At 35.3% G+C, this 16182-nt stretch overlaps 1 protein-coding gene across 1 annotated transcript in view; it reads left to right on the forward strand.

The window, feature by feature from the left end:
- The window catches only part of LOC110578917 (MDM2 binding protein), a 71187-nt gene that overhangs the window by 49238 nt on the left and 5767 nt on the right, over positions 1-16182 (forward strand). Inside the window, exons 15-18 of the mRNA XM_021688435.1 lie at positions 236-353; positions 4686-4841; positions 7632-7727; positions 14789-15055. Coding sequence (XP_021544110.1) covers positions 236-353; positions 4686-4841; positions 7632-7727; positions 14789-15055 — 637 coding nt within the window. The remainder of the gene's footprint in view (positions 1-235; positions 354-4685; positions 4842-7631; positions 7728-14788; positions 15056-16182) is intronic.

Genomic DNA, 16182 nt, shown 5'->3' on the forward strand with positions numbered 1-16182 from the left:
TTTTTTTTTCATTTCAAAAAACTTTTCAATGGCATTTTGCACAGTTTCGGCCATCAGAGATATCCTTAATAAATGCCTGAGGTAAGTAGTGCACAGTTAATCCAACACGGCTTTATATATACATATATGCATGTGCACATGGATAGATGGATCTATCTACATGTATATGTTTTCATATAGCAAAATTCAATATGTTAATAATTTTCAGTACTTACGTAGGTTTCTTTCACTTTAGACACCAGTTCAGTAGAACCTACTTCTTCAAATCTAATGGAAACGAACCCTTTGGAATGGCCAGAAAGGCATGTTCTTCAAAATTTGGAAAGTTTTGAAAAAGCTAAACAAAAAATGAGGTAATATTTAAATAGCTCAGTATTTTTAAATGGGCATTTTTTTCTTAATTCTTACATTGTGTTTATGAAATATAAGTATTTTCTAGCTTTAATAGGAAATAATATTTCCTTTATTAAAGGAATACATGCATACTGTAAGTAGATAGGTAGATAGAGCATTACAGAGTAGGATGTTGAGAAAACACTGCTCTTCCTCACCTGCTACTTACACTTTTGTGTGTACATAATCATTGTTAACATTTTAGTGGATCCCTTTCCAGACTCTCTCTCCTGCTCTATGTTCTGGGTGTTGGAAGGTGGAGGAGAGACAGTAAAGTATCCTCCAAACTGAGAAGGCACTTGGAAATATAAAAACGAAGCAAACCATTCCATACCTTCCACACAGAGTTTTATTCAGAGTAACTTACTGATGGAGTTTCAAGCGGATAACAATCCAGCACTGTGCAGCTATTCTCCACAAAGTCCGGACTTTAATCTACAGATTTTATAAGAGTGAGGGGTTGGGCAGAGGTCATTGTAGTGAGGTCAAAGGGTTTAACAGATCTGGTGGAGCCATCTGTGTGCCAGAGAGGAGAAAGGGGAAGAAACTAGGCTGTCTCTCCTAGTTAACCTAAACAACTTTAGGGAAGATCAGAACAAGCCTTTCCACATCCTGGTCAGGGCACACATCAACCTCCAAGGGGCCTGGAACACGTAGTCCTAAGAGAGGTCATTGCATGAACGAGACGGAGGGCCAAAGATGGAGTCAGTGTTGTCAGCACTCCTACATCTGGGATATTTTCTTGACCTATGCTTTCATCTTTTAAGTTTTTTGATAGTCATACTTTAAATTCCTAATAATTTTTTTTTGTTCTCAACTCTGTTTTTTCATTAGCGATCTCTTCTTTTGTTAATAATGAGAATTCAGAAGATACTAAAAGGATGTTAATTGGAATCTCCTTTTAACTTGTTTTCTCTGTTCCTTAGATGATCTCATTATTCTTGTATCTGTTCTGTTTGTTCCTCTGGTGTTTTTTTCTTATGTGTAGCTTTCCTTCCATGTCTGATGGTCCTTGATTGTTACTAGGTCGGAATTTAGTACGAAGCTGGTTTATATAGGTAGTTGGTGTTTATTTTCTCTCTATATGTGTAGTCATGTTTCTCGCCTGTTCTCATTTGAATATTGTGGGTAGGGAGAGTGGAGCGTACCTAGTAGACTTTTAGGGCACCTATGGGGGTATCAGAAGGTAGGCAGCCTTGTTCCTTCACCCAAGACTGAAATAACAGGGCTTTATTCTGGGGGCATCAGCACGGAGACTGGGACAGGTACCTAGTTCTGGATCTTCAGAGAGCAGTTTCTCTGTTTTTCACTTGGAGACAAAATTGCAGGGATAAGGGGAGGTGTGGGAGGGTGATACTTGAACAACTGTTCTAGTAGGGTTCTTAAAATACATTTCCTGATTTCTGCCCATTGTCACTCAGCCCATGTGTAGAGTCTCACTGTGGCATTGTGGGATGGGAAGAAGACAGTTTCCACATTTTTTTGTAAGTTTCTCTCTCTAGCTCTCATTTACATGCTTGCTCTAGTTTATCCCTTTTGTTTGTTCCATCATTTTTTCATCTTTCATTTCTCAACCTTCTTAGGAATTTAGTGTCTGGTACTTCATCATGTGATTTCCATTTGTTTGAGTGGAGAGGTTTATCTGTATGATGCTTAATGCACCATCATCTTGAACTAGATTGTTTGTCATTCATAGTCTCAATCAAATATCACCTTTCTCTTAAGCCTTTTATAAATGTTACAACTCAGTGTTCTCTTTCTTCATTAAACACCCAAGGACTATATCATTACTTCTTTCATGAAGCTTATTTTATTGCACCTTTTTTTTTTACCTCATTCTACATTGGTATATCTATCTCCTTTTACTGTCCTTACCTCCTTTTCTCCTACTCAAATCATACCTATATTACTAAATTACACGCAGTGATTATGAGTCTATACATTATCATCAGTGAACTCTTTTTAGTATCTTCCAATGATATTTACAGAGTCAGTGCTCAAATACTTGAGAGTACGTCACAGTATGGGGAGATGTCATTGAATTCTTGGTTGGGAACAAAAGTCACTTTGCATATTTTCAGAATTTGTATTGTGTTAAAATAGGATTAACTGGAGAATTAAGGATGCTTTACATAGTGAAATTCAGAAGTCATAAGAATTTGGTTTTGGAAATAATACATTATATGTTTAAAAAAAGAGGAAGATAGCAGGAAGGGAAAAATGAAGGGCGGGAAGTCGGAGGGGGAGACGAACCATGAGAGACTATGCACCCTGAGAAACAGACTGAGGGTTCTAGAGGGGAAGGGGGTGGGGGGATGGGTTAGTCTGGTGACGTACTGAATGGAGCACTGGGTGTTATACGCAAACAATGAATCATGGAACACTATATCAAAAACTAATGATGTAATGTATGGTGATTAACATAACATAATAAAATAAAATAAAAGAATTTGGCTTTGGACAAACTCACCCGTTGTGTGACTTTGTTGCCTCATCCGTAAGATGGAGATAACAATCCCAGTTCTATTTCAAAGTTGTCAATGCTTAATGAGATGATGTATGAAAAAATACTTTGTAACCTTGCAAACACTGGACAAAATAAAGTGCTATTAGTTTACTGATTGATTGATTGATTTTAAAACCAAGATATATCTTGGTGGTGTAATTTATCACAAACTGGGCTTTGAAATTGCTTTGATATCTTTGTGTCCAGGGTCCTATATAAATGCAAATTATAGATGTCCCCAATCCACCTAGCCTATAAAATGATTAGGAGTAATGTTCATTAAGAAACCTTTGTGAATCACAATTAGAGAATAGCTATATAGAAATTAAATTAAACTCATAATGTAGTTCCTACCCTCTTGGAGTATGAAGTTCAGAGAAAACATTTGAGTATTTCCTTGTTTGACTCTTTTTATTAGATTTATATTTTCAATTTAAAAATAAAGGGGACAGGAGGGGGAAAGGGACACACTCTTGGTACATTTTTGATCTTTTTAGAAATAGTCTAAAACCATAATGTCAACATTTTAATCATATAATCACCAATAAGTATGCTTGATTGGAGTGATTAAATAATCAGGAAATAGTATTAATAGAAAGTCATGAAATTAATTTTCTGCGCAGATATTAAAAGAGTTTTTTAAGCTTTGGTGACAGAGCAGTAGCATGGTCTGACTCAGTGCTTGATAAAACCATTACCATTCTCTGAAAGTAAAGTATTTTCCTTTTTCCAGTTTTTAAACTTCCTGTGAGCTTTTGGGGTTTACAGAGGGAGAGTGTAGATAGAAATAGTACCTAATTCAGAGTCAGTCTGGTTCTGTCATTTTAAATGGCTGTGTCACCCTGGGCTTGTAATACAAACTAATGTGTGGTAGTATCTTTATCTGAAATTAGTAATAATTCTTTTCTAGGTTTGGTATGCTGACTTTCACTTTAGAAAGTACTTATTTTCAGGTGTTCATTTTGAGATAAGACTTGTTCTGTCTTTGTCAAGGAAATTTGTGAGGATTAAGAACATATTGTATCTAAAGTAGTTTGAGAAGTATGAACTCCTGTATATATTTCAGGTATAATAATGATCCAGTGCTTATTCATAATGTTATAATCATGGCTAGGAGAGACCTTGGGAGAGATTTTTGATTACTGTCTGATTTCATGGTTGTGCTTCAAGTAATCTTTGAAGTTCATAGAAAATCTTTCAAGTTCCCTTCAGTCTCTACCATCAAAATTTATGAGATTATGGGGTTTCAGAACGTACAAAAACACTTAGATTTAAATTTTATAAAATTGATAACTTCACACTACTAAATAATCATGCCATCATTTATTTTTTTAAAAGATTTATTTTAGAGAGAGAGCAGGGGTGAGAGGCAGAGGGAGAGAGAGAATCTCAAGCAGACTCCCCACTCAGTGTGGAGCCCAACGCGGGGCTTTGATCCCATGACCCTGAAATCATGACCTTGGCCTAAATCAAGATCTGGATGCTCAACCAACTGAGCCACCCAGGTGCTCCTCATGCCATTTATAAAGAATATAATTATGTTTATTTTAGTTAAATAGTAGCATTATTGACATGGTTAACTACAAATTTCACTGTGACCTACAGATTTTTAAAAATATACTTTTATACTAAATGATTCACAAAGATTTTACTTTATTTTCTTTCCTAAATATATAGTTCTGTAGTTTTCTTTGTCTGTTGTTCTGGTTTCTGCTCATATCACCTTTTCCTGACTATGGTGAATTCTAACCCACTTTTAATAATCTACATAACATTATTTTCTCAGAACTGGTTCATTACCTCGTTCATCTGAACAGTTGCTGGGTCACAAAGAGGGTCCACGGGACTCGATCACATTATTGGACGCTAAAGAATTACTAAAATTCTTTACCTCAGATGGGTTACCAATTGGAGATCTTCAGCCTTTACAGATCCAAAAGGGGTAAGTTATAAACTTATAATTGCCAATTAATTTTTTAAAAATCATTTTAAAACACATTGCATCTCATTTCCTTAGTTAATCGATGCCCTATGCTGCTTGGGCAGAATTCACATGTTTGATCCCAATGTTTATCAGTTGGACTTAATCCTCACATTTTACCTTAGCCGAATGTCCTATTATTTTGTGTTATTGAATATAAGGAAAACAAGGATAATAAAAGCAAGAGCAACCTCAGTTTATTCCCTACAGAGGTCAGTAGCTTCTACTTTGTATACAAAGGACAGTGCTATTTAAGGAAAAATTATAATTTGGCTTGCAAATTTTTAAAATTATTTTTCTACATTATTCTCTAGTTTTGATTTTGCCATTACCTGTCATGACATTGTCATGTCATGCCTAATATTAGCAAAAAGCACAGCCTTTCAACTGAAGAGAATGGAAAAGTTTAATAAAAATGCTTTTGAAACTATAATATTACTGAGTACTCAGTGTCTATATGAATAGTTTACTGCTAATTTGACTTCCAAGACAACTTCCACTAAGTTACTCGTTAATAAATACCAGATGTTGCTGAAGTTGACTTAATTACAGGTAAAACTGTGATGTCAGTTACTTGTGAGATTTGAATCATTTGATCACTATCCCATCTTAATTGTTAATCCATTATTTTGAAGACCTCCCAGAGAACCTTAAAAATTATAGATCATTTTAATCACTTCTACAAAACTTGTTTTGGCAAATATTGATTTTAAAGGTATACTTTGGAAGGGATTTATTTGAAGGTAGTTGTATATCAAAAATAATCCTGGACATATTGCCTTCATGTGAATGTTCACTAGAGAGAGAGAGAAGGAGCAACTTTGAAAGCTTGAGGATCTTAATTATGGGTTTTAATGACTTGATGATCTTAATGACATAAAAGTTGTGTAATTTTTCTTTCCTCATAGCTTTGAGAGATTGGTAATCTTTTTTATGGGAATCAAGACAGTGAAGAAGTATATACACATTTTTCATCTATTTAGCTATCAGATTATTGTCCTTCCAGATCATTAGGTGTGAACTGACAAAGTTGAACAGATTTGCCAAAACTGAATTATATAGGTTGTACTCTTTTTGAACAGACTGTCTTTCTAGATGCAATGTTAGGAGATACACGTGTAGGGGAGATACTATTTTTTCTGTAATTTATAGGTATTTTATTTAGGGAAATTTGATACAGTTCCTTCGTGTTAGTAACGAATGACATCATTACCCAATAATCTTTTATCAACATTGAAGTTGAAGAATGAGCTTTCCTAACAATGAAACAAGAACCTTTGGGCTCTTATTAAAATGTCTAACTATGTAAGGAGCTATTGAAATGTTAAAGAAAGTGCAGGTATGACTCCTGTGTGTATACCAAAGAAATATTAAACACTGACAAAATACATATTAATTAAAACGTTTCCTTTGGAAAGAATAGGTTGTGAGTAAATCTAAAGAAAAATACATAAAGTTGCTGAGAGTGTTGAAATAAGAAATGGAAGACACCCAGGTAAGGGAAAGAAGTGAAATGCTAGGTGCCTAAATCATTTTATATTAGGAAATTATGCATTTTAATAGTGAGTCATCAAAATACTGGGGTCATTGCAATTAATTAGTGTTATTTTTTTGTGAAACACTTCAAGTGGATGCATTAGAATATAAATTCTGTTTTCTAAGGTTCATACTTAGCATATGCCTTACATTTTAATGTAATAATTTCAAATGCTTATTATAGTACCCTCAATAATTTTCAGTGGCAAGTGGGCAGTTTTCATTATTAAAGCCATAGGGCAAAAATTGTGAGAGCACACTTATTCATGGAACTATACTATCTGCTTGCCTTTCTATATACCGTTTCCAAGTCTTCTGAATTGAGGCCCCTGGTATTTCATTCTATTAACTATGTAAAAGCACCATTGCATTTTTCTCCCATTCCCATCTGACCTGTTCTGAACTTCAGGAACATGATCCAGTGCATTAGAACAGTGCCTCTCAACTCAGGAAGAGAAAGGCGAGGGTTGGGGGGAGTGGACGCCTCTTAGAATAAGCAGGAGAGCTTAACCTAATTACAGTGACCTTTTTCTTCCTGAAATTTTGATATACCCCTGCAGGTCTGGGTAAGGAAGGGGTTGAGCATGAATATTTTACATAAGCTCACCATATGATTAGTTCTCACATACCTGCTGATTGGAAATCTACTTCAAAAGCATAATGGAAGTCAGCAGTCTCCATATCCTTTGATATTTAACAGGTTGCTAACTCTTAGAGTAGGTGTCAAGATGCCTACATTCCCAGGCAAAGAAAAATCTGGATCCTTCATGTGTTATAGTAGGAAGTAAATACTTTTGTTACCAAAAGATTTGAATTGACTTTAATTATTTCCCTGCAAAAAAGAACTTAACTAAATGCATAAACATTAGTTCACTACACCAAGAAAAAGAATCCTTCAGGAATAATGCTGCTTCTTGAATTTCCACTACAAATCATTTTTCATTCTTGATTTATCCATTTCTCAGAATAGTTTTGTGAAATGAATAACATCATAACTTCAGAAACTTGAGGCACAGAAAATATAAGTGACAGAACCCCCTTAGGCTTAACCTTGTTTGATTTCTTTCTTATGCTTTCTGATGTTACATAATTTTTATCCCATATAAGATTCACTTACAGAGAAGGAAGTCAGATTTCGTCTTTTAGATGCTTTCTTGAACTTTCTCTTTTTCACTAAATAAACTTTAAATACAAATGAAAAACTTCTTGTTTTAGGGAAAAGACTTTTATTCTGACACCGGAACTTAGTCCTCGGAAACTTCAGGGTTTACCTTTTGAAAAAGCCTCAGTGTGTCATTATCATGGGATTGAGTAAGTTTTTATTTACACTTTACTCTTCTGCATGTTGCTGGTGAGGCTTTTCTTTTGTGAGTGTGAAGAGTATCTGTAATAAAATGATGCAGATATAAAGCCAAAGAGAAAGTATATCAAAAAATCTCAGAAAACAAAGCAGTGTGTACACAAATAAGAATTTGTCTTCTATTGTAAAAAAAAAAAAAAGTCATTTGATGGTTGATCAGTTTTGAAGCATTTAAATATTCTATTATTACCAGATATTTTAATCAAAATTAATTCCATCCCTATGTTACAAATGTGTATTTATACTACTGGTTACATTAATATTTCCTGGTCACTAATTACATTGTAATCACTCAGAAACTATTAGATGAAATGTGTTCCCATTTGTAATATGTTAACTATTTGTAAATTTTTCTAGAATTTTAATTGACTAGCTTGAATAAAATTTCAAAGAATTCTCTTGTATAAAGGGATTAGCAGTTTCTGAGGTTATGTGCACATCTACCATTTTCACAAGGATGAGAAATTCAGTTATGGTGATAAAATATTTTATGATAGATTTTCAAGACCTTGGCGATTCATTTTGTAAAATATTTTGCCTGAAACATCCTATTTTGATTGGCTTGTGAACTTAATCTTTATTTCATGTAAACTTTAAAAATACGGATAGTCATTCACTCAGAGGCTAAAGATACAAAGGACAATTATATCTGCCCTTAAGAAGCATATACTATTATAGGGGAGAAAGAAAACATATAATTTTAGTAGAGTATAAATAGTGTTAAAATACAGATATCTGCCTGGTGGATGGAAGAATTAAATGCCAGGAACTATTTGAGATTGTTTCAAAGAGGAAATCTGAACTAACTTTGAAAGACTGAATAGAGTGTACCTGGCAGAAAAGGCAATGTCTGGGGGAGGAACAAAGTACAGAGTTACAGATTTTAGGAAGATAAACCACATTTCTCTTGTTTTATTTTTCATTTTTTATTTTTATTTATTTTTATTTTTTTAAATTTTATTTTATTTTATTTATTTATTTGAGAGAGAGAAAGCTCACATGAGCAGAGGGGAGGGGCAGAGGGAGAAGCAGACTTCTGCCGCCGGGCTCAATCCCAGGACCCTAGAATCATGACCTGAGCTGAAGGCTGACGCTTAACCGACTGAGCCACCCAGGTGCCCCTAGATTTTTATTTTTGAATAAGAGTGATAAATGTATTGTAGTATAATAAGACCAAATTATGAAGTCATGAAGGTCACTAGTGACATGGGAGGGAGATTGATCTTTATTTTTGAGGAGTAAAAAACCTTTAATTTTAAACCATGAAATTATATGCTTGGGTTTGTGCCATTGAAAGAAATCTCATTGGCTTTTGATAAATTGAGTTGAAGTATTTCAAGCAGATGTTGAAGGACTAAAATGCTATCAAGGCAGTGAAAAATAGGAAAGAGAATACAAACTAATAGCTATCTAAGGAACCTTAGACCAGCTAGATGTTGGAGATGAGAAAGAAGGAGATGACAAGAATTTTTTTAGGGTTTCTAGCTTGGGCACATTGGATAGATGGTGGTACAATTGAGAAAATATGGAAGGTATGGAAGGCCACCCAACAAGGCATTCTAGGAATGTTTAGTTTCCTTGCTATGTTTAAATAAGATTTATTTCACTTAAAGAGTTTGTAAGTTTGACACTAGAGGCAAAATATTCAGTTATTTTATTTTCAGGCATCAGACTTAAATTCCCCATTAAAGTCAGATGCAAGACTTTAAAAGATACCTGCTATCACTGCTTTTTTCTTTTTTACTCATTGTGCTGAATGTTTCTGTTTTAATCATTGTTTTGGCTAGTCAGTTAAAATAAGGAAAACTAGAGAGCTTAAAAGAGTTATAAACTCTTTAAAAGAGTATTGAAAAGGAGACCATAGAGGTATTTTTTTGTTTTTATTTTTTGTTTTGCAGAGAAGAGACCTGAAAGATTATTAGAAGTAGTAAACTTGGAAAAGTGACCAGTGATAAAATACATATAAAAAGCCTAGTTTACCTCTAAACCAGCCATTTCCAATTTTAAACACTCTGAGAAAAGATCTCATTCAAAATAGCAATAAAACCATAAATATTAGAAGTATTTTTGGAAGAAATGTAGAATGGGAAAAATTGCAAATAACCTATATTAAGGGACATAAAAACGACGTTGATTACTTGGCGGAAACATGCCTTGTTTCCTCGTGACAGATTCCGTATTCCAAAGGCATTAGTTCTTTTGGAAGAAATATAAATATTTAATATAATTTTTAACAACTTTGAACCTTTGGGTGAAATAATTCTATAATTTATCTGGTAAAGAAGCCTCCTTCTTTTTACTTAAAGAATGAGATTAATTTTATCATATAACCAGAAAATTTTATTATAAAGCTATTATAATTACAGTGTAGGACTGGAACAAAATAGGAAATCCAAGGAAAAAAGCAAATATACATAGGAATTTGATCTAATAGAGGAAAAATTTCAAATCAGAGGGCAAAAGATGAAATATTCAGTAGATAGTAGTGAGAATATGATTAAATATGCAAATAAAAATAAATTAATTTAAAATGATTCCTAGTTCACACCAAATATCAAAATAAATCGCAGATATATGCAGAATTAAAAGTGAAAAACTGTGAAAGGAAAGGACTAGTATAAAATTTAGCGGAAAATCTGTTCTAAGTGTAGGGAAGACTTTTTTATTCATTCTAACTGAGGAAGAAACCAAAAAGAAAAGAATGATAGATTTGTCCTAGTTTTAAAACAGCAATGTCAATAATCAACAGAAGCAAAAGAAATCCTTAAACTAAGGATTAAGCTGAGGAGAATATTTTTTAACATAAATTTGAAGGTGTTTTCTTTTATAATTAAAGAATGCTGGGGCCCCTGGGTGGCTCAGTGGGTTAAGCATCTGACTCTTGATTTCCGCTCCGGTCAGGGTCTCAAGCTCATGAGATTGAGCCCAGCGTCAGCTCCACAGTCAGCACCGGAGTCCACTTGAGATTGCCCTCTGCTCCTTCCCCTGCTCACGCACCCTCCTTGCTTGCTCTCTCTCAAACAAATAAATAAAATAAATCTTAAAAAAAAAAAAAAAAATTCCTTACAAATCAAAAAAAAAATAAAATATGAAAAAGCTGGCAAAATCTGGAACCATTTGCTTACCAAAGAGGAAATACAAATGACTGATACACATGACAAGTTGTTTTTATCAACTTTTTAAAATTTGCTTTTTAATTTGCATTCTTAATGTAAATTGAAACAACAGTGAGGATACTTTTCACTTATGAAGTCATGTTAGTGGTGAAGGAACATGAATGAGTAAGCCAGCTCATAGAAGTATAAGTTGCTACAACCTGCCTGGAGGGCTATTCATTAATTTACCAAACCCATGCAAATGTTTATAACATCAGATTGATTAATTTATCTTGATGAAAAAAAGTGGTATACACTGAAAGCTATTATGCAAGGGTATTTTCCATAATGTTATTTAAAATAAGAAACATTGTAAATGTCTACCTGTAGGGGCTTGGTTAAATATATTATAGTACATCCATAAAATTCTGTATACAGTCACCAAAATGGCTAAAATTGAAGACTGATAAATAGTGCCAAGTACATGGAACAGTTAGAACTGAGCACCTTGCTTGTGGGAGTATGAAATGATATCTCTACTCCAGAAAAGAACTAAACATACTCAGATCCTATGGTTCAGCAGTTCCAATACTAGGCATTTTCCTAAGAGAAATGAAAACACAACTCCACAGGAAGATTTGAACAAGATCATACGGAGCAATTTTATCCATAATAGCCCTAAACAGCAAACAGCCTAGGTGTATGTCAACAGAGTAGATAAATAAACTCATATATGTATCCAAAGCAATACTCCTCAGCAATAACAAGGAATTACATACAATAACATTACACTTCTGTCTGTGTGTGGAAAAACAGTTGAAGTAAGAATTGGAGGACTTTAAAATGAGCAATAGCAACTACCTACCCCTATAAACAAATAAATCTTTCAGTGACTCCGTTTTCTTTACTCTAAATTTATGCTCCTTAACCTGGGGGCATTGAGATCAAACTAAGAAGGTTGTAGGAGGTGAGCACAGTGAATCCAGGAACATGCTTTTTTCAGGAAGATCTATGTTCAACAGAGATAATGGATCTACTTGGAACAAAATTCTAGTAGGATGTCAAAGTAATTATGAAGCTGACAGGAGAGTTCTCTCTTCCTCATGTTGCTATAAGTCTTTGGAATCCTTGAGCTCTTCCTATACCCAGACATAAAGAATATTTGGAAAAAACATATATAGACTGCTCAAGTACAAATCAGTATTTTCTTAAGACAAAATGAAATATCTCCACTGTTGGCTTGTTTGTTTTTTCATGTATTTTACCCTGGAGTGTTAGATACCATTGATTGTAAGATGCAGTGTTTTCTTTAACAACAAATTAAACTCTGCTGTCAAATTGTGACGGGTGGCCACACCAGCCTTCTGTTGGTTTCAAATTTGTTTCGTCTATTCCAAGAGATTTGGCAGGTTCTCCTGCCTTCATTGACATTGGTGTGTGCTAGGAAGTATCTTGCCTATTATGTAGTTACCAAACAAAAATAGTTTCGTCTCCTTGAAGATATTTTTTCTTTGGATGCCTAAAGCATTTGTTTATTGTTTTGCAAGAAAATATGGAAGTATAGTCATTCATCCAACTATGGATATTTACTTGACTAATATCAAATATGTACCCTGCCTCTCTGTTTCTGTTCCTTTATTATTTACAAAGTACTTTTTGCTTCAGTGCCAGATCATAGTATAATAATTTGAAGACATTTTAAATGGCAAAGTCAACAGGCACAGTACACATAATTCAGTTGAAGGAATGACGTTATGAACAGCTGTGATCAAGAGATATTAAAACTGGAAGGAAAATATCTGCATGTTAGATTCAAAATCTCAGGGGCGCCTGGGTGGCTCAGTCGTTAAGCGTCTGCCTTCGGCTCAGGTCATGATTCCAGTGTCCTGGGATCGAGCCCCACATTGGGCTCCCTGCTTGGCGGGAAGCCTGCTTCTCCCTCTCCCACTCCCCCTGCTTGTGTTCCTGCTCTCGCTATCTCTGTCAAATAAATAAATAAAATCTTTAAAAAAAAAAAAGATTCAAAATCTCAGAGTAGAAAAATATATTAATTTGGAATCAGACTGTATCTTTTTTTCTCAAAAAATTTTCTATAGGCTCATCAGGCATTACATTGCCTCTTGCCTAGAACCTTAACATTCATGGTACTTGATTTTTTTTTCGATTCTGTCAGTTGCCCAGGAGAGAAATAGGACTCATCAGTAATCCTTAGAGTTACTGCTGGTTTTTAATGAACTGTGTTTTATTAAACAACAGACTAGAGCAAGAATGTTACAGAACTGGGAGACCTAGGTTCTAGTTACTGTTTTGTCACCACTTCACATTCTGACTTAGGAGCTCAGTGTTCTCCCCTGTTAAATTAAACTGCTGGGTTAAATCGGAGATTTTTCAGTCCTAGCTATGCTTTAGAATCACCTGGACAGCTTTTTAAATAATGTGCATACTATAAGATTTGCTGTGGTAGAAGATAAACCTGCTAATAATAATAATAACAATAACAACAGCAGCATGCATTTATAGACTGCTTTGCTTGCATGTTCTAGGCACCGCTTCTGAGTGCCTACACGTACCCAAGGAACACATAAGGAATCCTCACAGTAGCTCTTGGAAATGACTGCTATAAATCTCATTTTGCAGAGGAGGCCAGCAGAAGCATAGATAAAGTTAAGTAATTTGGCCAAGTCAAACAGCTCCTCAGTGGTGGAGCCAGATTTAAGTCCAGGGATTCCAGCTCTTAGAAATCAAATATGAAAGTGTCACAAGGGAAAGACAAAGTCCCTAAATCTTCCACCAGGCACTCAGATATTAGGGTAATGATATGCTCCTTGGGAGTTGAACGAAAAGCTTTTGGATCCAAAGTGCTGATTTTAGGGAGCATCTTAGAATTTTACAAGCCAAGAAGACAGCTAACAGAGAAAGGGTTTAATTTTGATAGTCCTCCCATCACATTTGTGAAGCCGTTTGTGCTTCCCTGATGCAGCTGTGGACGAGGAGAAGGTGAAGAGTTGTCCAAGGTCACATATCTCATAGGTGATTTTCCTGAGATGCTTCTTTGTTGTACTTAACAACATGGGGTTTCTTTAAGTCCAGAAGCATTCACTGAGCTAACATCTTTTTTTTTTTTTAAGATTTTTTTTTCTTAATTCATTTGAAACAGAGAGATACAGAGAGAGAGAGAGCATGAGCAGGGGGAGTTGCAGAGGGAGAGGGAGAAGCAGGCTCTCTGCTGAGCAGGGAGCCGGATGTGGGACTCGATCCCAGGACCCTGGGATCATGACCTGAGCCAAAGGCAGAGGCTTAACCATCTGAGCCACCCAGGCGCCCCCTGAGCTAACATCTTGATTCCTTGAGTCAGATTTAGCTAGAAACCAGATACACAGGGACAACCGAAGTGTTTGAAGAAAAATCCGTCAATCAGCAGTAATGGGGGAAGGGAGTTTCAAAGAAAAATTCAAAATGTTCTGAGCTGTGTTTGGTGAACCAGTTAGAATATACCTTCATACCCTTTTCATCTTTTTGTTGAAAATAAACTTGCCCCTTCTAACAGAAGTCAGCATTTCACATTGTTACATATCAGCCATACTGAGGAATCAGAGGTTGGTAGGGATTTAAGAGTATTAAAACAGCAACTCTATTATTTTGAAAATAAGCCAGAGGATTAACTTAATCTGTTGCCCAGAAATAGTCAAAGAGGAATCAGATCGTACTTCAAATTTTTTAATCTTTTGCCATGTCATCTAGCAGGCTAGAAAAAAACTGAACTGTGAGGGAAGTCGGCCATTCACTCAACCCTCCAACAATTACTAGGAAGTTAAGTAAGAGGTTTTCCAGTAAGTGTTTCGCTGTTTCCTCATTGGCAGGGAAAAGTCTGTTGCTGTCTTGGAGCCTGTGATTTTGATGGTCTTTCTCTTATTTAGATATTGTTTGGATGACCGAAAAGCGTTAGAAAGAGATGGGGGATTTTCTGAACTTCAGTCTCGTCTTATCCGTTACGAAACCCAAACCACCTGCACCAGAGAAAGTTTTCCGGTACCCACTGTGTTGAGCCCTCTTCCATCACCTGCCGTCTTGTCAGAGCCTGGAAGTGTCCCTGATGGAGAAGCCTTACAAAGCGAGCTCCGAACTGAAGTATCTCGACTGAAAAGGAGATCAAAAGATCTGAACTGCCTTTATCCGCAAAAAAGGTGATCTGTTAAGTGCATAAAAATAGTCTCTTGACAGAAAGCGTGTTAATCCCTAATCTTTTTTTTCAAATTAGTCTTTCCTATTTTTAAGTAGCTTTCTGCATAGATCATAGATTAATTCCTTTGTGTCAGGAATTTTATTTTTATTGTGAGAAGTTATGATTATGCTTATAAGTTATAAAAAGAAATGACTTAGGAGGCGCCTGGGTGGCTCAGCCATTGAATGTCTGCCTTCGGCTCAGGTCATGATCGCAGGGTCCTGGGATCGAGCCCCGCATCAGGCTCCCTGCTCCGCGGGAAGCCTGCTTCTCCCTCTGCCAGTCCCCCTGCTTGTGTTCCCTCTCTCTCTGTGTCTCTGTCAAATAAATAAAATCTTAAAAAAAAATAAAATAAAAAAAGAAATGACTTAGAAAAGACACAATTTCTTGCTTTCTGTGCTAATATACAGTGCATTAGCACGATGGATTGTCAAGTTGTTAAGCCATGGAACACTAGCGGTCTGATCCAATAGATTAAGTAGAGGAGCTGCTTTATCGAAGAGGGTGTTTCTTGCTGTAGGTCTTCCTGCCTTCTCGCACTGCTTTCTGCCTGCGCTGGCCCCTTAAACACTGTTTCTGTAACCTGTAACTTTAAACACTACGTAATATTATATGGAACTTTTCCAGATCCTTTTTTTGCTAGCTAAATAAAATGTCCATATACTAGAACAGAAGTTTTCATAAACACTCTCATTTCCATTGAATTTATATGTCTTTAGGATCTTTGTCAAATTTCGGTCTTTAGCATCTAAAGAATCTTAAATTCTTACTGTTATGTAAATCTTTCAAAAAGTATAAAATATTATTACAGTGCGACTTTTAAATCTTTTTTTTTTTTGAGCAGTTAAAAATATTAGAATACTATTTCCCTGGTATGGAATAACTAAATTATTTTTATGGGGACTTTACAAATTCATGGTACTTTTTAAATGTGATAAAGCTAAAAAGCAAATCCGTTAACATTTCCGATACTGTATTTTGTAACAATATTTCTTATTTGTGACTTGCGACTAATAAAAAGACATGTGTTCCAGGAAAGAAAGTACACTGTGGCCTGTGGGTTAGCAGAATTGAAGGATATGAGACCCT

Source organism: Neomonachus schauinslandi, chromosome 4, assembly GCF_002201575.2.
Source record: "Neomonachus schauinslandi chromosome 4, ASM220157v2, whole genome shotgun sequence".
NCBI lineage: Eukaryota > Metazoa > Chordata > Mammalia > Carnivora > Phocidae > Neomonachus > Neomonachus schauinslandi.